The sequence below is a fragment of the Alosa pseudoharengus genome, unplaced genomic scaffold (genome assembly GCF_046254945.1).
Source record: "Alosa pseudoharengus isolate Yale_2024_CS ecotype anadromous, Long Island Sound unplaced genomic scaffold, YU_APseudo_1.1 YU_APseudo_1.1_scf_12, whole genome shotgun sequence".
Taxonomy (NCBI): Eukaryota; Metazoa; Chordata; class Actinopteri; order Clupeiformes; family Clupeidae; genus Alosa; species Alosa pseudoharengus.
Window position 1 is genome coordinate 37171942 of NW_027468587.1, and position 27597 is coordinate 37199538.

Sequence of the window (27597 nt, forward strand, 5' to 3'; positions counted from 1 at the left end):
AGAATAAATAAGGCTACATTGTTGTTTGGGACAGATTAGGACTAGGCTACATTAGGGTAATTGTAAGGATAGTTCTACAAACACAAACTCTCTGAGACACTTCAGACCAGACCTAAGGGCATGTCTGTTGAAAGCAGGCATTCAGGGAGCACAGAGAATCCGCTTTAAAACCGAGGCAGAAAACATTGCTGAGACTGTCACATGACATGAGCGTGCAGTCGAAGAAGCCAGGACTAACGAAGTGGAAAGAGCTAAAACGAGATAAGTTTTGTGAGGACTTCAAATGCTTTTTTTATGTAGACAGCATGCATGTCAGCTAACTTTACCAGAATTCAAGGGCGTTAGTCCTTCATATCCAGCAATCTCATTCCCATTTTTAGCGACAACAATTTACTTTTTTTATGTAAAAGCTAGCCAAGGAACTTATTTGTTTTATTATTGTGCCGACCATTTTGTTAATTGCGTACTTAATGCCAGTAGGCTAATTGCGTAGCCTATTCGATGACTATTTGCTGCTGTGTTGAAGTAATTAACACTACTTTCAGGGATAAAACGGTAGTGTTATCGATGAATGACCCTGGTCACAATCAGAGAAGGCGTCTACGACGATGTGCCTCCGTCATTTTACCTGTGCCATCACTTCAATCCATACCACTACCTGGTATAATGGATCCAGATGGCCGTGTTGACGAATCTAGGCTGCGGAAGTCCATTTTTAAAAACGGTAAGAAAAAATGGTTTTATAATAGTATTGTTTCAGTTGTATAGAGATCACATTTAAGTTGCCCAAGTTTTTCACTCACTCAGACCTTGTTACAGGCATAGTCTATCCAGTAGGCGAAGTCATTTTTAGCCAAGTCAAATAAAGTCGTGGTAATTTGTTGGGCCACATTTTCTCCAGGGTATAGGCCTATGCTTGAGGCGCAAGTGGCCAATCCTCACAGTAGCCTATTCCTATCTATATGTCTTTAAATAACATCAACATAGCGCTGCCTCGTAGGCCTATCTCCAAATATAATTTTTTTAATTATTATTTGATGACGCAGTGCTGGATTCTTTTGTAAAAATCAATGTTTTTTTTTTCAATTTCCTGAAAATTAAATGGATTTAAACCTATTGGGTTTCTACCCGACAGCAGCGATAGTCAACATTACTATCAATAGTCTAAGTTACATGTTTCAGAAATTATATTAACTAAAAGAAATGTTGAGTATTACAGGCCTACTTACTATATTGCTTATGTAAATGCCACACATACCTAAATTTGCACAACAATGCACAACATAGGGGCAGCCATGGCCTACTGGTTAGCACTTCGGACTTGTAACCGGAGGGTTGCCGAGCAAGGCACCTAACCCCTCACTGCTCCCCGAGCGCCGCTGTTGTTGCAGGCAGCTCACTGCGCCGGGATTAGTGTGAGCTTCACCTCACTGTGTGTTCACTGTGTACTGAGTGTGTTTCACTAATTCACGGATTGGGATAAATGCAGAGACCAAATTTCCCTCACGGGATCAAAAGAGTATATATACTTATACAATGTGTAATCTAAGCCTCACTCATCATCATACAGTATTTACAAAATTCACAAAATTTCCACATGCAAGACAGGATCTGCTTCACCATTCACACCCAATCGAAGTACAGCACCATCCACAAACCCTGGCTCACTGAATGCTTGCTCACACAATACACATCTTGTAAAAATCATCATCCACACAGCCCATACACACCATCATAAACCACCTTTTTGTGAATTCTGAAGTGAGTTGGATTTCAAGTATTTGTCAATTTTCTCAGATAGATAGATAGATAGATAGATAGATAGATACTTTATTGATCCCCAGGGGAAATTCAAGGTCTCAGCAGCATACATACAACACAAACACATTCTTTAACAGCAGAAAGAGTAATTAAAGTATATAATATAAAAACACAACTAAGCAATTATCTTATGTTTCTGACATCAAAGCCCCTTCCTTAAAAAAAAACATAATTGAAAGGAGGAAGGGATGCAAGGCGGATTTAGGAATCTACGAAGATCATGCATGAAAAATGAGATTTGTTTGTCTGTTATCTGTTTAACTAGTTGGTCTAGATTTATGTCTACTTATATAGCATGGATCAAAATATAGAGTTTATAGACTCCTAATACACTCTTTGAATATGTGACTTATAGTGACCGAATAATAACAATAAGACAATTATTATGTATCCATACATCAATAACTTAAGATTAAGACCAACTAGACATGAAACTAAAAATCACTTATTCAGTAAGAATAAGAAGTTGTTTAATAAAGAACTAATAAATGGGTAATGATGCTTAATAGGCTATAGACCTTATTTAGCACTAATACATACAAGTAGACTATTACTTGTGTATTAATGTGTTCCCTAAAACTGGTTGTCAAAGTTGGCTCCTCAATCCAGCCAAGTTGTGGTTTATCATTTTAAAAATTCATATAGGCTATGACAACCTATTTCACCTAGCATGGAAGTGTGGTGGATTTCTGTGATTTAAAGGATGCATGTATGGTTTTTGTAAACTTTGATATTACTGCAATTATTATGAGACTTCAAGGCCTGTACACATCTTAAGCAGACCAGGCCAGGTGTCAAAGAGTGGGGTGAATGAGTGCACAGTGACACTGGGCCTAGACGGTCAAGAGCGAGAGGATGAGGTAATGGCCCTGTTACACCCAACTGGAAAAAAACAGAATCAGACAGTTTTGCATATAATTTTTATGCATGATATGACAAGGGGTCCCACCAATATCCGTAACCTTGGTGGATGCTGATAGGCCAACAGGTGTCTTTCGAGGGAGACGAGAGGGCCCAACTTCAAGGTTAAGAAGTATAAAAGATAGGCCGCAGCCATTTTGATTTCAGATCTAATCGGGGGCCGCCATCTGACATCTCACCTCACCCTATTGCTTGACACCTGGTCTGAACATTGTTTAGGCTGGATTATCACTGCAATACGGTGAATAAAGATTCAACAGTCTTCAGAGATCTCCTGTCTGTATTGTCTCCTTCGGACGCCTTGTCCCAGAGTGCTAATTGGTAATAGTTAAGTGATAAATTGCTAGTTGGATTTTGGAAGTGGACCAGTTTTTCCACGACAGAAGCCAGCCCAAATTTAACCCCACCCACAAAATTTGAGGTTGCGAAATTCGGTCTGGGGTGCGTTTTACAAAATCTGCTAACCTGTCAGCAGATTAGTTGGTTGGCAATGGGAAATTGCATTGCAAACAAAGTTGCGAACTTAGTTAGCAACTATGGATTTGGGAAACGCGCCCCTGGACTTGTTCCATTGAGAACAAAACAGGTGTCCTTCATGTCGGTTGTTGGCGCATGGGATTCATCGTCCATACCGGGATCCCCTGACAAATACAGCTACGCGACTTACCCTGCCATAATGCAACCCGTTTTATGACTAGGCTTTTGTCACTGTGGCTTACGCACAGATCATTTTGATTGAACAGGTTAACCCTTAGAACCCTAAGCTGTTTTTAGGGCATTTTCACTACCTTTATTCATAAGGATTTATTCTGGTCATTGTAAGTGCCACACACACATATTATATATTGTTTTTTTCAGGAGAGTTTAGGCTATCCAGATCTCAGATATCAGATATCAGATCATTTCATATATTAATACTAGCATTGATTTTATTTTGATTTTTAAAGAATTAAAATATAAAAAGTGTATTATAAACATTCTTATATTTCGACATGTATCTCACCACAGCAAGCTCACAGCTCTACATGCATTTCATGTGTGTGTAGGGCAGACTGTCCAGAATCGGGCAATATAATTGCCATGTTGGAGGGATACTCTGGGGCTGAGCAATTTACAGAAATATGTGCTGTGTGATTTACGGAAATAAATGCCATTTTTTATTTAGTGATAAAAAATGACCTTTCTGCGCTCCATATCTGTGACACGAACTGATCTGACCTGACTTGACCCGAGGTTGCGTGTTAGCCTGCGTGCCTGTCTGTATGCAGTCATAATAATTCTCAACTTTTTACTGCATTGCCATGAACAAAGTAAAGGCAAAAAAGGTGTTTATTTGTTGAACAAATTGGGATGCAATGTGAGCCTTGAATTGGATGCCATGCAGGAATTTGCTAGGATCTCAAAACCGGAATATGAACATGCTTTGCCATAGAGAAACACATGCTAGCATTGGATTATAAACATGCTTTGCCACAAGAACAGACAAAAACGTGGTGGTAAGTCCAGCTATATGAAGTTATTATTTTGCTGTCACTTCGTCTGTTTTATAACCCAGAAGGATGTACTTGGTATCAAATGATAGCTCTGAGTCTCCTCTTTCATCTGACATACGTGGCATATCTATGCGATCACGGGTCCGCGAGTATTTCAAACGAGAGTAATGGGTGTGCAGCGTTGGTTTGTGTACATGACGTTATTATTTTGCAGTCACTTCGTCTGGTTTTATAAGCCAGAAGGATCGATAAACATGGTACCAATGGATAGCCCTGTGCCCCCTCTTTCATCTGATATGCTTGCCATATCGATGCGATCATGGGTTCGCAAGTAATTCAAACGAGAGTAATGGGTGTGCAGGTGAACGCAGAGAAGTATAGACTGTAAATATGATGCAATTTGATTTAATTTCATGATTTTTAAAAATTTTCATACTTGATCGTACAGACAAGTGTGTAGTCTCGTTGGAAAGCCCCACTTCTGCTCTGTCATGCAATAAAGGTTTCATCTCGCTGCGATGAACAGTTCCGGAGCAATGCAACAGAGAAGAAAGGGTGTGTTTTTTGACGCACTTTGCGTCAATCGGCTTCTAAGGGTTAATTTAGGGTTATCTAAGAACAGAGGTTGCAAAAGTTGTTTTAAGCATTGGTTTCATTATGATGAGCTGCAGAATTTCACAGCCAAATGCTAGGTTATTAACACATAAACATATATTTCACATTGAAATAAGAATCAGAACACAAGTAAAGCGTTTCTATGGAATAATAGAGTACATAAAAAGGAGAGGCACTATAAGCTATTCTAAATTATATAATATTGGAAAGAGATAAAGGAAAAAAGGGAAAGAAAAAGAAAAAATGATCTTGTGAGGTGCCTTGGCTGATGAAGGTCTGAGACCGAAACGTTGTGTTCTATATTCTAAAAATATTTGCATGTGAATGGACAGTGTGCGGTATCTCTTCTAAACCACAGGTGCCTTGGCCTTGCAATCTTTTTCCATACCCCGTGGTTTCACATGGCTGCCCTTGCGTAGGTGCACACAGACTGGAACCGCTCCGTGGCTAGCACTTTGCGCAAATGATAATGACAATGTACCAAAAATATTTCTGTGGAAATGCATGGATTCCAGTTGCTTCCTGTAGCAGCACCTGGAATCCATGCATTTCCACAGAATTATTTTTGGAATCTGATCCCTTATCATACCTGTTCATTTGTACTCGTCGCTCGACTTATCATGACTAAATTCAAGATGGCGGTGAATGGTAAACTTCCTGAAGGTACTGTCTGTATAAATCGTCTTGTAAATAAACTACCAGTACTTTTTCAAAGTTCTCAATGTCTCATTTTAAATGTCAAGGCCCTTAGAAGTCTACCAATGAAGTATGGAGTACTTTGAGCCTCATAAATGGTGTAAAACAGTGATTTATTTGCATGGCTAGGCCGATGCCCGAGGCACCCCCATCGAAAAACTGTTGGTAGCATCGGCTGACTAGCGCCAGATTTCTGAGTGCAGGGGACAAGCCGAGATGAGCTATGAGACATGCGTTCACACTTGGTATCATGTTTCAACACACTTTAGGTCAATATCACACCGGAATTCTCCTTTAAGTAGTTTTCCTTTGATTGGGCTCACCTGGCAAACTAATTATCACAGGTGTCTGAGATTGATTTCAATGATCTAAAGACCCTGAGACACAATACCATCAATGAGTTTAATTGAAAAATAAATGTTTATGACACTTAAATCCAATTTGCATAATAATTTGGAACACAGTCTAGTGCAAATAACTTGAGTCGTTATTGTATTTGTGGAGGTTTCTTTATTTGGAGAGTCGAATTAGCACTTTCCCCTCAAGTTAAGCTTATGCTTGTATGTGTCAAGGCTACATAGCCTATTGGTGTGACAGGCTGTTGTAAGAAAGTGAAATTAATAAATATACTGTATGAACAAGAAGCTATGAGTGATTGCATCTTAAAGGGATATTCCACCATTTGGGGAATTACACTAATTTTCCACCTCTCCTTGAGTTAAACAATTGATTTTTACCTTTTTCCAGTTCATCCAGCCGTTCTCTGAGTCTGGCAATACCACTTTTAGCTCCAGCCTAGCATAGATCATTGAATCGTTTTAGACCATTAGCATTTCTCCTGCTAGCATCACGCTTAAGGGCCGGGACACACCAACCCGACGGCCTACCATCGGCAGAAAAGCAGTCGGACTGATCAGTCGGCTCCCGTCTCTCAGAGTCGGCGCCGAAGCGACGGCGACGCCGAGCGTACGCTCTGCGCGTGCACGAGACATAATACATTTCCATAACAGCAGCCAATGGACTGAAATGGCAGAGTTTCTGACTTCTCTGATTAAGCAATAAGAACATTTCAATATAAATATATATTGTGTACTATTTTATTGTAATTGCTTGTGTGTGATGCCAATGAAACACTCTTTTGGACACGCAATAAATTATTTATTTTTGCCCGTTAACCGCTAGCTAACGTTAGCAGTAAACAAAAAGTGAATCGGAATGTTTGCGAGCTAGGTGGCAACTAAGGACTTGTGGTTAAACTTGTATGTTGTTGCAAACTAGCCTGAAATAACATACGTTCAGCAACTATGTGAGCTGCAGCAATTGAATTGGTTAGTGACTAGATTATTACGCCTGAATAAGAGTATAGTTCCATGTCAAATCAGCCTAGAAAATTGCCATGTTTCCTTTTCCGTTAGTCTTATTACACTTTCTAACTTGAGAAAAGACAAGTTTTAAATGGGAAAATTACCGGAAGTCTTAGTCACTTTTAAACATGATTGCAGAGACCAAAACAAGCATGGGAGATGACTGGTTCAAAAACTTGAGATGAATTAAGTTTTTATGTTTATTATTGGACAATTTTAATATATTTTAATATTCGCATTGACATTCCTAACAGCACTTCTAAAGAACTAATTGCCTTGGCCTATTTGTTATGTTTGACTTGATGCAGAATTTAACTGTTTCCACCCATATCAGAGACCATACTCTGGATTTAGTTCAGTAAGGGTGTTAGTTTTCCTTCTGTGAATGTGAAAGATTTTTTGATCATTTTTGTGTTTTCTTTGATGGACTGGTTTTTCCGATCACCACAACTCAACCAAAAACAGACAAGCAGTCAGCATTCTGATTGGCTGTTGAAATCCTGCATTCTGATTGGCTGTCGAAATTCAGCATTCTGATTGGCTGATGGAATCCTGCAATCTTATAGGCTGTGGGAATCCTGCATTTTATGTATGCGAGCAGGGGTGTTCCAGTACAGAGCCATGCTACCAAATATAAATTATTGCAAGTTGAAGTAAAATATTCCCTTTGACTGAAGTGGTCCTGGCTGAACTGCCTTCAAAAGATACAATCTGCTTTGTGCCTTTTGTTTAACTACAGGTGGTGTGTTGCCCCGAGAGCGGGCACAAGTATGGCAGTTTTTATTCGGCATGTACCCCAGCAACTCCACAGCTCGGGAGCGTCCTCTGATTCAGGAGCAAATGGTTGCTCGCTATCAGGTCATGAAGAAAAAATGGCAACATGTTTTTCCAGGTGCTGTGTGCTTGCAGCTCAATGGTACAGATGGTACACACAGCTTATTTCTTACTCCAGTGATCGTATCATTTTACCATTGCACATCCCAAATTAACTTTTTTGTGCAGACAAATGTGAAATGTGTATATATCACTCCTATATGTTTGTTTATATTATCCTCTTTCGATTCTGTAACAAATAGCTGAGTTGGTAGCTGCAGTGAAGTTTTTTCACCAACGGCAGATACAAATCCAAAATGAGGCTTCTCAGCTGCCTGAAGAAGTGCGTGAGAGGATGTCATTTTTAGAGCTTCAAGCTCAGGTAAAAAAAGAATATGGTATATTTTTTAAAACATTACTTGTAGTATGTTGACAATAATGTTTCTTCATGTTGAAGGTGTATGAATTCTGCTCTTTCCAATTTCTGTAAAATGCAGGTATTATTGCAACGTGTTACCTTTAATGTGGCAGAACTACAGGAAGCCATCCGAATCATCGATAAGGACGTTCCTAGAACTGACAGAGACCTTACCTATTACCTGTAAGTAGGGCAAAACTAGAAATTGGGGGCTTTTCAGGCAGTCGCGCAGTTAGTAAACATCACTCCACAATGCTGAGCATGTCTGTCTCCTGTGTTCGATAATGTGGATTTGAATTCAGTACAGGACTTTAACAATTACTGTAAACTGGGCTTTTTTTACAGAAAGGTATCTTGTCAGTTAACTTTGATAGAGGCTATTCAATTTGTATTCAGGCCCAAGTACTTGGCTTGAAGGCCTTGTATTGTGATTTTCTGTACATATTTCTGGATTTCACCTTAGATTACTCTCCACCTCCACCCCAACAATGTTCATCAACAATTTAAAAACATCATAAATACAAGTGCTATTTGACACACAGTACATCTCATCAAGATTTGCATTGAGCAGCGATTCACTTGCACTAATGCTATGTATCAGTTTATAATAGGTGCTTTCTTGTCATTTTATTATTGTGTGCATATATATCTATTTACTTTGCAATTATTCTTGCTGCCTCCCCTGAATATTTTTTATGTATTCAATCAATGAGGAACTTCTCTCAACAGAGCCATAAAGGTGCACAGGCTTCTTAGATTGCATTAGAGGGCTATTTTGATAGGTTGACCATATTCCTTTGAGGTCACGGGTTGTTTTTGCTTTCAGGGATGAAGGCCTGGGAAATCTCCTTGTGTTGCGAGATATTCTCATCACATATGCTGCTTTTCATCCAGGTACTGGATCTCTGTTGACTAAATACAGCTGTGCTCATAAGTGTAAATACCCTGTACGTACACATGCTGAACTTGACTAAAATTGATCTTAATGCCTTAATTTAAAAAATGAGGAAAAATCCAACCTCTAAGGACACCAATTTTCTTTGTGAATAAATAATGTATCGTAAATAAATAAATGTTCTTCCTTAAAATACAGGGGGCATAAGTATACTTACCCCTATGTTAAATTCCCATAGAGTCACATTTACACATTTCACATATTTTGTCCGTGGTCGACTGACCTGTTCAATGACACAAAAGTGTAATGATGAAGTGCTTTAAATCATTAAAGTGTACAGCTATGGGATATTAACAATCATTATGCTTTTGTGTTCGCTAAAGTGTTGTTTTAACTGCCTTGTAGTTTTGCATACATTTACTAGCCCACATGGACAACTTAGCGTGAGTCGCAAGTGATGACACTTTTAATTGGAAATTATTTATTATTGTGAGGTTGGTGAAAAGTGCTCGCTTTGTGGGTTATTGTACTGTGTAATGCCACAACAGTAGTTGCCATTTGATAATGGGCATAGGCAGGCGCGCCTGCAGGTGTACGTCCGTACGCACTGTGCGTACCATCACTCAACAACGAGAGAAAATATACCTTGTGTGTGTGTATATTCACACCATATTGGCCTACCATACCTTTCCAACTATGCACAGTATCCCATTAGTTGCATGCCATCCGGCTATTTACAATTTTCTATTAAGTAAAGTTAGTGAACACAAAATTAACGCGCACACATGTTTGAGCAGGAGAGAATACGCACGCAGGCACGCATAGGCTACTTGTTTTCTACTCGGCTTTCTATATGGTTATCAGCACACAATGTTGAGCTAATTCACTAACTCAATACTCATCATGGATATCACAAGTTTAAACAACGAAAACAGAAAGGATGGAGGCAGCAAAGCTAGAGGAGCTATTCAAGATGGGCAAGAACGAGGTTGGCTAAGCAATTGGTGTGCTTGTCAGAACGACTGCATTACAGCTGTTTAAAGCCAGACGTTACAGTAGCTATAACACAACTAAAGGTAGCTTTAGCCTGTATAGGGATGTATAAAGTTGCCCAAATGAATAGGTAATTGTAGACGTTGTTGTTGCATTATTGCATGTGGATGTTGTTATGCTATGTATGCACTTTTTTTTTTTTTTTTTGGGGGGGGGTGATGGGTGTGCGTACACCATAGCATTAATTCCTGCAGGCGCCCCTGGGCATAGGAGTCTCCGCGATGATGCTGGTCTGCTAGGCTTATATCACGCAAAATCTGCATGGACCAGTATGTCTCTCAAATTTCTTTCACATTTACTAAAAGAGGCATGCATTTACAATAAGAGGCATGTCTTTCATAATTGGTACGAGTTCAGGATCTGATTATGATCTGATTCAGCACTATCTAAAAATAAACTTTCTCTCCTGCTTAGGTAGATCTCAGTGGTTACGTAATCATTTGGTTGTTCCTAAATCATTTTATCACTGAAAATTATTATGTTCAATGTATTAATTGGATTTCTTTGTGATTGTGTGTGCTCCAGACGTGAGCTATGCCCAGGGTATGAATGACCTATGTAGCCGGTTCCTTGTGGTGTTGGACTCTGAAGTGGAAACCTTCTGGAGCTTCTCGTGCTACATGGAGAATTTTTCGAAAGACTTTCATGCTGACGGTCTACACCGTAAGATTGGTGTGTCTCATCTTACACTGCAGTGTCATCAGTTATTAATACGAACTATATATTCAGAAAGTATTCAGATTCTTCAGATTGTTTTACATTTTGTTATATTGCAGCATGTGGTTATAGGCTATTTTTTCATCATGTGATGCCCCTCAGAACTGGAAGCAGCCTTGTTAAAAGAATTGGATCCTCTACTCCATGCTCATCTTGTCACAGACAACATGGACCGATTCACCTTTTGTCATAGGTATTGTCTCTCTTCTCTTTCTCAACTTTAAGTCTTCAATCAAATGGATATGGGAAAGCTTTTTATTGGAAGCCCAAGAGCACATAGCTGAACAGAACACCAAGTGGGAAGTGGGTTACACCAGTTAGCCTTTAACTCCCTTTTAGCTGTCTAGCTAGGCCATTGTGAATTGTTTATTATCACTACCTTTGACATGGTTGTTATAATTATTGTGTGTGTTTTTGGGCACCATGTTGCAGATGATTGATTGTTTGTCTAGATTGTTTGATAGAAGAAATTCTGAGGCACCAGTTAGACCAGGGTGTGGCTCATTTTAAAGGAACCATATGTAAGATTGTGGCCAAAACTGGTACTGCAATCACTTTCAAATTACTGTACAGCGGTGTATCCCCTCCCCCTCCCCCTGACTCGAGGTTGCCAACCTGGATGCCGAAACACCACTGACTTCCTGATTAGTAGATAAGTGGAGGGTGGCGCATCAGGCCAAAACACAACATGACATGACAAAACACAACATCAACATCATTTGAGGGCTGCAACTTCACTTTTTAAATGACAATATCCTGGCCGGACTACTGTTGTCAGTGATATAAGTACTTGAAATGAACATGATTTCTTAATGTCTAGTGACATATCAGGGCCATTTTATGATTAACTGAAATACATTTCTTACATATGGTTCCTTTAAGTTAAACAGTCAAGATGTGCAAGTGTTGACCATTACATAGGAAGAGACTATTTATTATCGATTAAATAGTCGATATTAACACAGGAAGAAATAAATATCAATACATTATATATATGTATACAATACAGTTACTCACAACTTACTTGTCTTTTTGTTATTGTGTCTTGTTTGTGGAGCGCTTTGGGTTGCACTCTGTGCATGTTAAATGCACTTTAAAAATAAAACTGACTTGACTAGACTTGACAAGTGTTCTCTCCCTCTCCTGTAGATGGTTGTTGCTGGGCTTTCAGCGGGAATTTGAGCATTGTGAGGCACTCCGTCTTTTTGAGGTCCTGCGATGTGATCACCTTGAGCTCATTTCCCAACAGGTGGAGCGGGCTCGTTATCAAGAACGGCTTGTTCAAAATCAGACCACAGGTAAGACTCTAAATTTGAAGTAGAGCTGCCAATTAATTCAAATATTTAAATCATGATTAATGGCAGAGTTATAGTAGTCCATGTAGTTACATTTAAGACTGTGAAAAGGTAGCCCCTCCTTTTCCCCAACTCGCCAGATATTCCTTGCAACATTTAAAGGAACCGTATGTAAGAAAAATATTTCAATTAATCATAAAATGGCCCTGATATGTCACTAAACATTAAGAAATCATGTTAATTTCAAATACTTATATCACTGACAACAGTAGTCCGGCCAGGATATTGTCATTTAAAAAGTGAAGTTGCAGCCCTCAACTGATGTTGATGTTGTGTTTTGTCATGTCATGTTGTGTTTTGGCCTGATGCGCCACCCTCCACCTATCTACTAATCACGAAGTCAGTAGTGTTTCGCCATCAGGGTTGGCAACCTTGAGTCAGGGGGGAGGGGGAGGGGATACACCGCTCTTCAGTATTTTGAAAGTGATTGCAGTACCAGTTTTGGCCACAATCTTACATATGGTTCCTTTAAAGGACAATTCCGGCGCAAAATGAACCTAGGGGTTAATAACACATGTGTACCGATTTCGACCGTTCGCTGGGATTTGTTTTCATGCTAGTCGAATGTGACCAGTTTTATTGCAAACCGCTTATTAGCGTTTAACGCTAGCCTTCGGGGCACACGTACAGTAGAAAGAAATCGCTATTTCTATACCACTAACAAGGCTCAAAATAGCACCACACTTACACAGTAGCATAATGAGGGTCTCTACATGTAAACCGAAGCATTGAGAACTTTGTAAGTGTACAGGCAGTTTATTAAAAAGAAACACATTACCGTTGACGTCTGGTTCACATACAGGCAGGCGCCTTGGTTAAACAGAACTCTGGGATGTGAAGTGAATCTCGGGTGAAACGTTGTTGCAGAAGGACTGTGCAAAAGAGAAGCACTGAACGCAACAGGAGACTTAAGAGATGGCAGGTTATTTGAACGAATTTGAAGACATCGAGGATGAACCCTTATTGGACGTCCTTATCTTTTTGAGTCGGAATACCAACGAAGAGCAGCGGGAGCTCCCGTGAAAGGGCTATGAGAGAGAGAGAGAGCTAGAAGCTCCCTGTAGTCAATACCACACAGGCGGCGGCTATCCATACCAGAGGGACCAGATGGATCCACTAAGTAAGTACACTATACAAGTTATGTTACATCGGAGCTATTATTTCTGATAGGCCTATATTGAGCAAATTACGTTTGATTTTAGTTCACATCGCCTGCCTGTATATGTGAACCAGACGTGCCGGCAACCGCGTTGTGATTGATTCATGCGCAATCGTTATTTACAGAACTTTAAGTTACTCATCAATCATCTGCAAACATCATAGCGACCGGGGCAGTACCAGTTGATTCTGCTCCATAACCCATTCCACTCTGTTAGTCCATACATTTTGCGCGCAAACATCAACAATGCCTGTAGACGGGCTCTGACAATACACTGATAGCGACAGAGGATGTCTAATAAGTAGACAGGCTCTGATAGCGCTTACTTTCACTTCCTAGTCCCGCAACTCTTTGTTTCCACGATGAACATGAGCCCCTCAGCAATGGCTAGTTTATTCCCTGTTTAGTTTATTGGGATGGGAAAGTGTTGATTTGAGTCGGGGAAGCTATTGCCTCAATATAAAGTGTCTGTATTGCAGTGTAATTATTATTTAATTATAAATATTTTATTATTGTCAAATATGAAATATATGTTGAATTATGCTCCATGTATGTTGGTGATCTATATGCAATGTGTGATAAAGCATTGTATAGAAAAGTTACTAGTTATATTGGTATCTACCAACTAGAGGATGGTTTTATCTAAAGCGAGGGATTTTTGCCCTCAGGGTGGGAGTCTGGAGTGTATCAGCTTGCTGAGAGGTTATATACGGAGAATTGTTGGATTTGAGAATTTTGTTAGTACTTTGAAAAACCCGTTGGTTATTATTTTTATTTTTTTTTGGGAAGTCTTTTTTTGTTGGCAGTGTGCCGGATTACGTATTTTATAGCACTGTAAATCTGCACTTTTCTCTACAATCCACATTTGCTGTTTGCTGTGTCTTAACCCCATTACCACCCAACTTCAGTGTGTCCTTGTCATCACCATCCTGTGTGGATGTGGGCTGGAAGTTCCATTTTTCACAAAGACATTAATCACAAGTTTGACGTACATTTCTACCTGTTAAAAATGTACCATTTTTTCACATGTTAATACTCTTCTCAGCATAGACAGGATATGCTTGCTCTCTACAAGTAGAACTGCTGCAGCGGATGGTGGTGGCTATGACTGATTTATTATTGTTAATTAAATGGCTATTTTATTTCTGTAGAAGACAACCCAAGCGTGGAGCCACAAGTTATCAACACAGAATACACATTTGAACTCTTCATCTGTGCTACCATCATACTGGACAACAGGGACATATTACTGAACTGCAGAAATGATGTGCAGCTCATCCAGTTTACCAACAGGTATGCAGTTGTTTGTGCTTGTGTGTGGTTGTGTTTTAACATGTATTATACTATGTTACACTGAAGTTAACTTATTCTCATTATTTACTTATTATTATTCGGCTCTTCATAATGCTGCAGAATGCTCCATTCACTTGAATGGGCCTTCCCAATGTTCGGAGGTCTGATATTTATCGATAACAGACCAATTGCTAACAGACCGCTGTCAAGGAAAATGGGTGTGCTTCTAATTGATGTCTTTTATATCACTCCCCAAGTAGTCCGGTCACTCCTTGCAATGGAACTTGATTCAAAAGTGAAAGCAGACGGTTGATCAGCTGTGTTCTAAAGAATGTTTGATTCAAGTTCAAAGAACTAATTGTTTCTCAGCAAAAGCCAAGATGAAACGGTAACAAATAAATTAGTCATATCATGTGGAGTTTATTTTTCCGTTTTGGCAAGTAGCCTGTTGACAGCTCCCCTTAAGTATGGAAGCATATGTGTAGCTTAATTCAAATGAGAATGCAATCTGCAATATGCAATTCAAAAAGACATTACATTATGCAATTGCCAATTCATTATGCAATTTAATATTGCAAATTGCAATAATTTCCAACAAATTGTATTTTAATCTGCAAAGTGACAATGCAATCCTAAAATCAATTTGAATAATGTTGGTTAAAAAATAGAATAAACATGGATTGGATTGCATTCCATTTTGCCATGGTACTTCAGTCTCTAAATTCAAATGGAAATTCATTTTGCATTTCAATTTTCAATATTCAGTTTCATCATTTAACTGTCAATTCATTTTGCAATTTAATATTCAAAGTGCAATGTAGGATTGCATTTTGAAAACATATTTGGCAAAACTGACAATGCCAGCCTGAAAACATTTTGGATTATTTTGGGCAAAATGTTTTGCCATCGCTTTGAGGCATTTTATTCAAATGGAAAAGAAATAGCGCCCCCCGTGATTGCATTGCACTTTGCCACGCTTTGTGTTGCAAAATTCAAATGGCAATTTGATCTGCCAAACGCATTGCAATCTGTCAAGTCACTTGTCAAGGCGGGAACTAGGCTACGTCACTTCCGTGTTTACGTGTTACCCAAAAAAAAAGCTCACCGAAAAAGAAGAAGGGTTCACTGGCCTGTTCTTCTACTTCAGTGAGTTTTTTTTAGCAGTTTGCAAACGGAGTGCATTACCACCACCATCTGCTGGACTGTGGTGTAATGGCAAGTGTACCCTTTAGCCTCGTAATGGCCGCCGGGTGAATAATGCTGCTTTTTATTTGTCTCGTAAATCCGCCGCCCGGGTTGGAAAGTGTAAATTACCCAGCTTTCTTGCGGCATTTTGGGAAGACACGCCCCCAAAGAAGAACGTACGACTCGCACAACAGAGATAAACAAAGATGGCTGCGCCCACATTTCATGGTAAGTTGATATGTATTGTCTTTGTATGTGTACTACGTTGGTCGTTTTAATGTCGATTTTAAATGCTCGTACACACCTATTTACATTGCTGCTTCAGTCCGGTCACCAATGTATGCATTACACGGTTTTGCTGTGCGTGCAATACAATGTAACGTTTTGTTTTCGAACTGGTTTGCTAAAAGGCTACGTTGCTAACAATAACAACAACTAGCCTGCCACTGCCCCTGGTGGCTCGAGAAAAACGCGACTGCACTTGTTGAAAAATGAAATAGGCAAAATAGTACTGAAATGTAAGCCACTATAGTAGTTTTATAGTACTTCTATAGTATGTCCCAAAATACAATAGTATTCCTATAAGTATAGGAATACTATATCTGTTACAATATCTGTAACATGTATTGTTTATTTTCCTGAGGCTCTGAGGCGGTCCAGCGCACCACACTCGAATCCCTCATCGGCTCCCTCTCCAGTGCAGTCCACCAGCTCCTCTTCTCCATCTTCACCATCCTCTTCTCCAGCTTCACCATCAGCCAGGCGAACACCAGTTCGTGACCCCACCACACCCTCTGGCAGAGCTCCCTCTCCAGTGCAGTCCACCAGCTCCTCTTCTCCATCTCCAGCTTCACCCTCAGCCAGGCGCACTCCAGCTCGCGTCCCCACCAGACCCTCTGGCACCCCGAGGGCGCCGAAGCGGCAGAGGCTCGAGGATGGCCTCTTGGCCTACCTCGAGAGGTCTGATTCTGCTGACTGCTGCTCAGAGGCTTGCACAGAGCCATGAACAGACCCTGGCGGAGATGAGGACTGAGATGAGGGCGATGAGGGAAGATAGAAGTGCCCTCATCCAGTTGTTCAGCAGGATGGTGGAGAAGCAGTGAGGCGGGAAGATTTGTGAAGATTTTTTGACTATTTTTTGACTTTTTACTTTTTTTGTAACATTTGATACATTTGGTACTATTTTTTAACTTAAATTAACCTTTTGTGTTGTAATCTTATTTTGCACTTTTGTTATTGTTGTAACTTTTTTATTCAAAATAAACACATATTGTGTAACTTATCCAAGCCTGAGTGTTTATATGTCACCCAAGTATGTTTAGTTACAAAGGCACCTCACTGCAGTCATGCAAAGGATACCTTGCATTTTTATCACACCCATAAATCATATGAGCCATCACACCCGCAGATAGTGTGAACCATGTCAGTGCAAAGTTGTGGCCAAGGATTTCATAATGGTATGTATCTACATAAGAGTGCCATGACAATGCCACTGTATGGCCCATTGAGTCTGGAATGTGAACTTTCCATTTCCCCCCATTAAATAGACTGGTCTATAATGACAGAAACATTAATTGTAAGTAGGTGTGATGAAGCTGGAAGGATTTCTTAATGGTATGTATCTACATAAGAGTGACATGACACTGCCACTCTATGGCCCATTGAGTCTGGAATGTGACCTTTTCTGATGCACACACAGACTTAAGTGCTTATGCCTTTTAAAAATAACAGGTGCAAATGGCTGAAATGGCCCATTTTGAGTCTGGAATGTGACATTTTCATACACATTCATTGGAATGGCTTTATATGGTTCTACAATGTGATTACTGTGCGGCACAAGCCTTTCCATGTCCCCCTCATTATACTGATTTATAAATAAAGAAACATAAAATGTAAGGTTTAACACTTTTATTACAAAACACAGGAATAGTGTCAGCAAGACACGTCATATACATAATACAACCAACACAATGTTGATAGAAGCATATATTTAACTATATATTTAACTTTGTCTTTGGTTTTGCCAAAACTTTGCTAGAACACCACTTCTTAGTCGTTTTCATCTTACTCTTTTGGACATCCAAGACGGTGTTCTTCACATCCAGCTTCTAAAATGCATTTTCTTCTAAAGATGTTAGAAGATATGCGTTGCATAGAATACTAGAAGCAGATCAACACTCACAGACAACAGTCACGTCGCTATTGTTTTTAGCACACTGGTAGCTAGTTGCTAGCCTTCGAGTTAAAAATGCATTTGCAAACAAGTCTGTACACGACCAAACATACTGAAATGTGAACGTACCGTTTTCGTATTCTATTTCCTACTTCTGTCGCCTCTTTCTGGAGCTCCAGGAGCTTGTTTAGATGAGCTATGAGCTTGTTCTCATGTTCTAGGAAAACGTCCAGCATTAGCATGGCAGCTGCTGCACTGGTGGCGTCCATGTTCTTTCCAACTCGTCCTGTAGCAAATGCCCAAAGACGCATTTGGAGAACTATAAGTGGCAATTACGTCACGTTTACGCGTCAGAGCAACTCGGGCGGCGGATTTACATGACATCTCGAAAGCAGCATAAGGCGAATAGGGTGGGGAGACCTTCTGTGGATATACTACTGGAGGAAATAGAGGGTTACCTCTCCTATGGGCTTAAGGTGAGGAAGATCGCGGAGCTCTTTGGAGTTCACAAGACAAGTAGGGCTAGATCGCCCACTGTAGTGTTAATTTTGTCACCTATTTTTAATTTAGTCTTAGTCTTAGTCTTGTGACGAAATGTCCTTTTTAGTCTGTCATATTTAGTCATTCAAATATAATTTTTGTTAGTCAAGTTTTAGTCGACAGTCTCATCATTTTAGTCTAGTTTTAGTCAAAAGAAAACTAAAGGTATCTTAGTCTTAGTCAGTTTTAGTAAAAACATTTTAGTCTATTTTTTTTATAACAAATTATTTCTGATTACCATTTGAGTCAAATAGTGTTTCACACATCTCAATTTTCCAACAATATTGCGTGTCCACAGGGCTACTCGTCTGTTATAATTACTCATTCTGAAAAAGAGAATTGGGTATTGTTCTAGGAATATAAATGGCATAGAAATGCATGGTATTTCCACAACAGCGAGATACGCGCTTCACAATGATGGCAATGAGTTGTTCACAGACATTAACCAAGACAGCCCAGCAGCAATCTATCTAACATAACACCTATTTGAAGTAGGCTACCATTCATTTGTTGTCAAATACTGAAGTTGTGGGAAGTGTACATAGCTTAAACTTTATGTTTCTTTCGTCCCCTGTACCTGTTTAATTTGTTTCATGAAACAACCCATGTTCGACTTCTGCTCCAATAACTCCTGAACAGTTTTGTTCAGAGCTAAATATGCAACTGTATTTGACAGAGGACAGATGTAGGTTGCTAGTGACAAATATTAGCTGTCAGTGTTGTACAATATCCCTCGTGCCTGTTTCATTCGTTTCATGTGTTAGGACTTGCAGGCAAGGACCCAAATGTAGACCAGAAACTTTCGTAGTTCAGTTTTATTGTTGCAGCCAAACAGCAACAGAGCAAAGCACAAGAGATACAGTCCAAACACGAAAAGTTCCAAAAAGGGCAAAGCACAAAAGATACAGGCTGAGTATCCAAAACACAGGCAAAAACACAAAAGTTCAGGCAAAAACAGGCAGAGTATCCAAAAACAGAAAATCAAAAAAGATCCAGGCAGAATATCCACAGAAGACAAGAACTACAACTTTGACAGACACAGAGTTATCCTCACCAAAATCAGTTACAACCAGACAAAGAACAGAAAATAAACTGAACTTTAAATACTAGGTGGTCTAGACAGAGACAAATCATTGGGGGAGGACAAACAAGGGACAGGAGAAATCAATACAGATAATAAGCAGACTGATGAACAGCACAGGTGTGGGCAGAAAGTGGCGGTAAAAAACAGGGAGTGGCAAGTTGGAGGTGGGATTCAGGCCACAACAAAGGCACATGGCATCAAAACATAAGATGTCAGACAATACAAAAAACAGTCCAGCAGGACGGCCAGAGTCCCTCAGTACTGACAATACCCCCCCGCTTACAGACGCCTCCAGGCGTCCCCTTGGGTGGAATGGGGTGTTGGTGAAGGAAGTCCGTAATGAGAGTCCGGTCAAAAATGTGCCGAGCCGGGACCCAGCACCTCTCTTCGGGACCATAGCCCTCCCATTCCATTGGAGTCCCCGGTATACAGTTGTTTTGCAGAAGGTGATTTAGAGTAGTATAAATTAAATATAAATATTTGCCGTGTTAAATATTATCAATTAGCAGTTACCTTATAAGAGCAAAATGAATATGGCTATGTAACATGAACAATGTATGAACAACATGTACAGATATGTGCAATGTACAGGTAGTGGCAGTACCAATATAGAAGTAGTAAGAACAATGTAGATATATGCAGTGTATTGTGTTACAGAATATGTTACAGAAAAACTGAATAAATATGGATATTTAGTATGAACCATATAGACAGATATGTACAGCTATGTGCAGTGTGATAACAGTACCATTGTAGTGCAGAAACAGAAACAGTAACATTATAATAGTATTAAGAATAAGTGTATGTGCAGGATGAAGAGCAGCAGAATATGGCTATGTAATGTCTAAGTCTAAGTGTAATTTTATAGTATGTACATTTGTAAATGAATAGACACTATGGGGGGGCTGGGGGATGTCCGCCTCCTTGTTGTCCCTGTCAAGGTTGCCATGGTCGTGGACACCTCAACAGGCACAGGCAAGGAGGCATCAGGCGGGGGCGGGAGGTGATGGGGGCTAGTTTGTTGGATGTCACCGGGATGCAGAGCTAGAGTTCAGTAGGGTGACAGCCACAGGAAAGAAGCTTCCTCTGAACCTGCTAGTTCGGATGCAGAGAGACCTGTAACGCCTCCCAGAGGGGAGTGGGGAGAACAGTCTGTGGTTGGGGTGAGAACAGTCTTTGATGATGCTGCGTGCCTTACGCAAGCATCGCTTGCCCTGGATGGCATCGATGGAGAGGAGTGAGGAACCGGTGATGCATTGGCCAGTTTACACCACCTTTTGCAGTGCTTTCCGGTTGTGGGCAGAGCAGTTGTCATACCAAACTGTGACACAGTTGGTGAGGATGCTCTCGATGGTGCAGCGGTAGAAGTTCACCAGGATCTGAGGAGACAGAAAGAAGAGATGCTGGTGAGCCTTTGATCAGGGTAGAGGTGTTGAGGGTCCAGGAAAGGTCCTCAAAGATGTGGACACCCAGAAACTTGAAGCTGGTGACAGGCTCCACCTCAGTCCCGTTGATGAGAATGGGTGTGTGTGTGCTAGCTTTAGACTTCCTGAAGTCCACAATGAGCTATTTGGTCTTCTTGGTGTTGAGAGCCAGGTTGTTATCAGTGCACCACGATGTTAGGTGCTGGACCTCCTCCCTGTAGGCCATCTCATCGTTGTTGCTGATGAGACCAATCACCGTAGTGTCGTCTGCAAACTTGACAATGGTGAACCAGGTGTGCAGTCGTGGGTGAAGAAGGAGTAAAGGAAAGGGCTCAGCACACATCCCTGTGGTACGCCGGTGTTCAGGGTGATGGTTGAGGATGTGTGATTATCTAACTTAACAGACTGAGGTCTGTTGGTTAGGAAGTCCAGAATCCAGTTACAGAGAGAGGTATTGATGCCCAGTTCACTGAGTTTGGTGATCAGTTTGGAGGTGATGATGGTGTTGAATGCTGAACTAAAGTCAATGAACAGCATTCTTACATAGGTGTTGCTATTGTCAAGGTGGGACAGGGCAGAGGAAAGTGCCTTAGAGATGGCATCCTTTGTGCTCCTGTTCTGACGGTAGGCGAATTGGAAGGGGTCCAGTGAGGGTGGTAAGCAGGTCTTGAGATGGACCAGGACCAGCCTCTCAAAGTGCTTCATGATGATGGGGGTGAGTGCAACTGGATGGAAATCATTAAGGCTTGTTGCAGTGGAGTGTTTTGGCACTGGCACGATGGAGGCATAGGTGTTGCTATTGTCAAGGTGGGACAGGGCAGAGGAAAGTGCCTTAGAGATGGCATCCTTTGTGCTCCTGTTCTGACGGTAGGCGAATTGGAAGGGGTCCAGTGAGGGTGGTAAGCAGGTCTTGAGATGGACCAGGACCAGCCTCTCAAAGTGCTTCATGATGATGGGGGTGAGTGCAACTGGATGGAAATCATTAAGGCTTGTTGCAGTGGAGTGTTTTGGCACTGGCACGATGGAGGTGGTTTTAAAGCACACGGGGACAACTGCCTGGGCTAGTGACAGGTTAAATATGTCAGTCCAAACCTCAGTCAGCTGCACTGCCCAGGCCCTGAGTACGCGTCCGGGGATACCATCAGGACCAGCAGCTTTACGTGCATTAGTCCTGCTCAGTGCTGCACACACATCGGTGGTGGAGAGTGAGGGGCTGGTGATCTGCAGAGACCACAGCCTTGATGGCCACCTCCTTGTTGTCCCTATCAAAGCGGCTATAGAAGTGGTTCAGCTCATCAGGCAAGGAGGTGTCGTGACAGGGGGGGTGGAGTTAGTAGTTTTGTAATCTGTGATGTCCTGGATGCCACATGCGTCGGGGGTCAGAGTTGTTCTTGAAATTATCCTCAATCTTTATCTTGTGGTTGTGCTTGGCCTTTTTGATGCCCCTTTTCAGATTAGCCCTGGATGAGCTATAGGCTTGAGCATCACCAGATCTGATTGTGATGTCTCGTGCCTTCAGCAGGAGTCTGACCTCACTGTTCATCCATGGCTTCTGATTAGGGAAAGTCGTAATCCGTTTGAGGGTGGTAACACTGTTGATGTCGGAGTTGATACAGTCCAAAACGGCAGAGGCATATGAATCAATGTCCGTGTGGAAGTCATGGGTGGCCTGAGTTTCGAACACTCTCCAGTCAGTGTTTTCAAAACGCTGCTGAAGTGCCGAGTCAGCTCCCTCTGACCACACTCTGACTCTGACTGTTCTTATTGTTGGTTTCACACGTTTGATGAGTGCTGAATACTTGGGCAGTAGAAACAATGAGAGATGATCTGAGTGTCCTAGGTGGGGGAGGGGAGCGGCTTTGTAGGCATCAGCTATGTTTGTGTAGACATGGTCTAAAATATGATCACCTCCTCCTCCGATATGTACGCTAAACTGTTTTTACCAAAAATAAAGCCCAAAGAGGCTTTATTTAGGCACGACGCACTTAGCTGTTGTAGAATCAGTGTAACCTACGGCCTCGAGTGGCTTATTGCTTTTCTAAAACTGTTACTACTTGGCACAGTTTCATAAAGTAAAGGTACAACTGGCACACTGTTACTACCTGGCACAGTTTCATAAAGTAAAGGTACAACAACTAGATAACGAGTTATTCCTAAATTATCATTCTTCCGCCAATAAATATATTTCCTCTATCTGAATGGTTGCCAAGCAACTTTGTTGTGGTAGCGCAGTAATATAAAATGAAATGCGGTCAAGGTGTATGTTTATGCTGGATTTTACAACGGCATCAAACGTGATTCAACCAATCACGATGAAGGACTGGAACTATCAGTTTTAGAAAAACAATGTGGCTAATTTCCCAGGATGTGTGTGTGTGTGTGTGTGGAGGGGGGGGGGGGGGGGGGTAATTGGGTGTGTGTGGAGGGAATGTACCTGTATTTGTGTGTTTGTGTGTGTGTGTGTGTGTGTGTGTAGAGGGGACCCTGCACCCTGACTGCTATTACACAGTGTTGCTTGATGAGTGTTTGTTTTTGTGCATGTGTGTATGTGTGTGTAGGCTACGTGTGTGTGGTCTCTTCCCAGCTGACTGAGGAGCAGCGAAGAGAGATGTGTGTGCCAGCAAAGAGCCGCTGAATAGCCTGATAGTTCTGCTTTATCTTCTCATCAACACAATAAATACAACTTTCGCTAACTTGACGCAAGAGGGAGAAAGGGCTTTGATAAATATGCGAATCTTGTTGGTGAATGTATAGGGCGCTTTGGCTTGGCAGCCTGCATATCAGGTCATCGCAGTCATTTCCAGAACTGTGGGGAAGGGACGCGGGGAGTAAGAAGTGAAGCTCTGCAGTCGCACAGTGCAGGCTGCTGGAGAGCACAGTAAAGAAAATATTCAAACAGCAATAGCATGCGCTTTTTGAGATCACACAACAGTAATCAGCCCGGCCCCACCGGGAATCCTTCTGACTCTCCCGATTGCCACTCTGCTCGGCTACTGCACACAGGTGCAGAATATTCTGGACAATGCTTGAGTGTTCGCATAGGCTATATAACAATCCACCGTGTTCAATAACGTGAATCTCACAATGTCTTAAACCGAGATTAAAATAGAATTTGATTGAGTCGTGTAAACGAACCATAGCCTATTCTTGCCTCTCGATTCGTTTAGTTTCATTATCTTGAAATAACGTGATAATTTCATGTAATAATATGATAAATATCTTGTAAAAATGTGTAAATATCATATCTTGAAATAACATGATATTTTCACATTATACAGTAACATGAAAATATCATTATCTTGAAATAATGTGATAATTTCATGTAATAATGTGATAAATATCTTGTTAAAACGTGAAAAAGATATTGTTATAACAAGAAACTTCACATAATTACATGATACTGAGCCTTTTTATTTAATTTAGTGTGGTAGCAATATGCTTCCGTAAACGGTAAAGGTCAACAAATTGATTTAAAAAGACATCATTTATGAAGTTGTTTTTTTCTCGTTTTGGCTTTGCATCGGGTTCGCATCAGGATTTTCCGATAATGAATCTTGTGATGCTGATATTGAATTTTCATTTCTCTGTGTGTACAGTAAGCTGTGCTTAAAGTTAGCTGTGACAGATTAGCCTAACGTTACTGGTTGTCATAGTTTTAACCACAAAGCCCGTCTACCTTAGGCCTATTAAATTGTTTAGTTAACACCTTGTTATTTCGCGTTTGTCCAGCTGTTCACCTCTGTGAACCTTGCGCCCCATGTCATCTAAAACATATTTCGGGATGCCATCTCACCATGAGAAAACATAACGTTATGGTGACTGTGCTAAGAGATCAAAGCTTTGGCATGCTTAGTAAACATCAGTCTTGCACATAATATTGAGCTGAATATTTAGTGGAAATAGCCTGCTGTAGCATTGCGCTGATAGATAAATCGCCAATCACATCCCTGAGGCCTATTGGCATTTGTTACATTCATGCGTTTCTGGATGTTGCCCTGACTACCATGCACCTTCATCCCACAGCTGATCAGAACTTTTCTCTTGTTTGGGGGAATGTCATATAACACACAACTCACATTCTAGTGGATAGAAATGTGCAGATCTGCATTTTCTTTAGCCAACTTTCCATGGATATGAATAGAATATATATATATATATATATATAGAATATGCAAATAGAAACCCAGCTGTTGAGGGGGGCCAGTTTTTGTACTGCATTGAGGTACCAAATAATAACATTTATTGGACTGGGATCAGTAAATATTCAGCAACCTGTTTATGTGACAACCCCTATTTTCTCAGTTTGCAGGGGACTCTTGACCTAAACAGCACACTCAAGAAGGCTGAAGAGCATTTCTTCAACTACTGCAAGCGTTCAGCCTGGGACTATCTCAACACCCGCTATCATAGTCACAGAAGTAAAGAAGAACATTTCCTTAACCAGCTTCGGAGCCTCTTCTCGTGAATTTAAAGGGAAAATGGAAAGTCTTGGGGATTTGACTGTTGTAAATGGACTGTCTACCACATCACTATTACACCATCATTCTCAACTGCCTCTCCAACCACTCTTATGTCCTGGTTCCACCCATACCTCTCCTACCGGATATAGTTTGTCACCATCAGAGCCTCCAGTTCCACTCTGGCCTTAGGCAGCCATGCCATGGCACAAGGCTCTGTGCTTGGACCCATCCTTGGACCTCATCTACATGCTCCACCGATTAGATCATCCAACTTTCGAATGCAATGCTGATGACACACATCTTTATCTCTCCACTCCAGTCATCCCCCTGGCAGTCACTTACTTATATGAAATAAAACTCTGGATGTCATCTCATTTCCTCAAACTCAACTGAGCTCATGGTTGTGGCCTCCAAGGCGTTGTTCAGAAAGGTTTGAGATCTGCTGCTGATTGTTGATGGCTGCTCTATATGTCCATCTTTTTAAGTCTTATATCCAGGACTTCACCCTTTCCTTCAAGTCACATATAACATATGTCCACAAAACACCATAACCAAGAAAACAGAAACACCCTTCAAGCCGTGAGCCTCTCTGCCACATATCTGGACTCAAATCAGACCTAAAACCCACCTGTTCACCTCAGCATATAGTAGCAAAGCTACCTTTACTTACGCTGCAATCTTTGCTATGTAATTAGGAAGGGTCCTTGGGTTTCATGAAGGGCACAATAAAATTCATGTTATTAATATTATTGTTATTGAAGCAACTAGAAATATATGCAGCATGATAAATACAGTTGCCAAAACTGTCACCCTTAAACATTAAAAAATATCTTTAAAACATGTCACAGCTTTATTTGCTCTTTCTGTTTCAGAATAAGGCTTTTAGGATACACTGAACATCATACTGTAGGTGAGCTGAATGAATGAAATATATGCTGGTTTGTCCTGATAGTGCAGCGATAGGACTAGGAACACTAGTGCAATATTGTACATTATGTACAGTATTTTATATATTATTTTATATACTTTAACAACCTGGGAATGCATGGTTTGAAGCATAGCCTATAGTTTAAGTGCATTTAGGCCACGCAGAATAAGTGATCAGACAACAGGCGCCCGATTCAAATAGGTTGTTAGAGCCTGGATTTTGGAAAATTGGAAATGGGCTTGAATGGGCTCTTGGCCATACCTGACCTGCAGAGCAAATCTCAAATATGCCAGAAGTTCGTTTTCCCAGGCTACTTAAAATGTTTACTTCCCATTACAGTGTCACAAGGTGGCATATTTCCCGACATTAGCCTACCTTATCAATGAGGCTACACTGTTAAATAAGCAAAACCCTGTTCACCCCGTTTGGATATTGAAGCTTACCGACTGTGCACCTTCAGTTTTAACTTGATGTGAAGTCATCATCCAGACCTCATAGCCTACTTCGTTCAAATTTGTCCATTTCTTTTGAAATTGACCGAAGTCATCCATACACTTGCTTGCACAGATGCCTGCACTGTATTGTTATGCGGCAATTATGATTATATTCTCCTGTCTCTGATTCATTTCTAATGGTGGCTGGTATTGTTATGCCAGTCTCTACTATATTCAGAACAGCAGGTGCCAGTCTACAGCTTCGTTGCATAGAGATAAATTGGTATTATGAGAAGCAGCTGCCATTCAAACTTTCTTTCTCAACAGTGAGTCAATTCTTTGTTAGGCTATGTGATGACACACTATTTTACTGTTTGCTATTCAGTTCACCTGGCACCATATTATTACATTTTCAGCAACATTTGGCAGCCGTGGCCTACTGGTTAGCGCTTCGGACTTGTAACCAGAGGGTTGCCGGTTCGAACCCCGACCAGTAGGCACGGCTGAAGTGCCCTTGAGCAAGGCACCTAACCCCTCACTGCTCCCCGAGTGCCGCTTTAGCAGGCAGCTTACTGCGTCAGGATTAGTGTGTGCTTCACCTCACTGTGTGTTCACTGTGTGCTGAGTGTGTTTCACTAATTCATGGAATGGGATAAATGCAGAGACCAAATTTCCCTCACGGGATCAAAAGAGTATATATACTTATACTTATACTTTTGGGTCCCGACCCACCAGTTAAGAAACACTGTATGTTAC

General features: G+C 40.9%; 1 protein-coding gene across 2 annotated transcripts; it reads left to right on the forward strand.

The window, feature by feature from the left end:
- The first annotated feature begins 123 nt into the window (after positions 1-123).
- On the forward strand, positions 124-26319 carry LOC143119579 (uncharacterized). Of its 2 annotated transcripts, none has more exons than XM_076281188.1 (10): positions 124-724; positions 7650-7802; positions 7987-8105; positions 8221-8324; positions 8968-9035; positions 10615-10761; positions 10909-10999; positions 11956-12104; positions 14472-14613; positions 25322-26319. In XM_076281188.1, the coding sequence occupies exons 1-10, from the start codon at positions 502-504 to the stop codon at positions 25482-25484; spliced, it is 1359 nt and encodes a 452-aa protein (XP_076137303.1). In that variant the 5' UTR covers positions 124-501; the 3' UTR covers positions 25485-26319. The 2 variants fall into 2 exon arrangements, with proteins under 2 accessions (XP_076137303.1, XP_076137302.1); XM_076281187.1 differs by having other exon boundaries at positions 125-724; positions 7650-7835.
- Positions 26320-27597: the final 1278 nt, after the last annotated feature.

Bases quoted from the DNA above. Each gene is read 5' to 3' on its own strand.
- LOC143119579 (XM_076281187.1), top strand. From the start codon at position 502: ATGACTATTTGCTGCTGTGTTGAAGTAATTAACACTACTTTCAGGGAT. The intron at 8,325-8,967 runs GTAAGTAGGGCA...TTTTGCTTTCAG, and splicing joins AGAGACCTTACCTATTACCT to GGATGAAGGCCTGGGAAATC. The intron at 14,614-25,321 runs GTATGCAGTTGT...CTATTTTCTCAG, and splicing joins CTCATCCAGTTTACCAACAG to TTTGCAGGGGACTCTTGACC.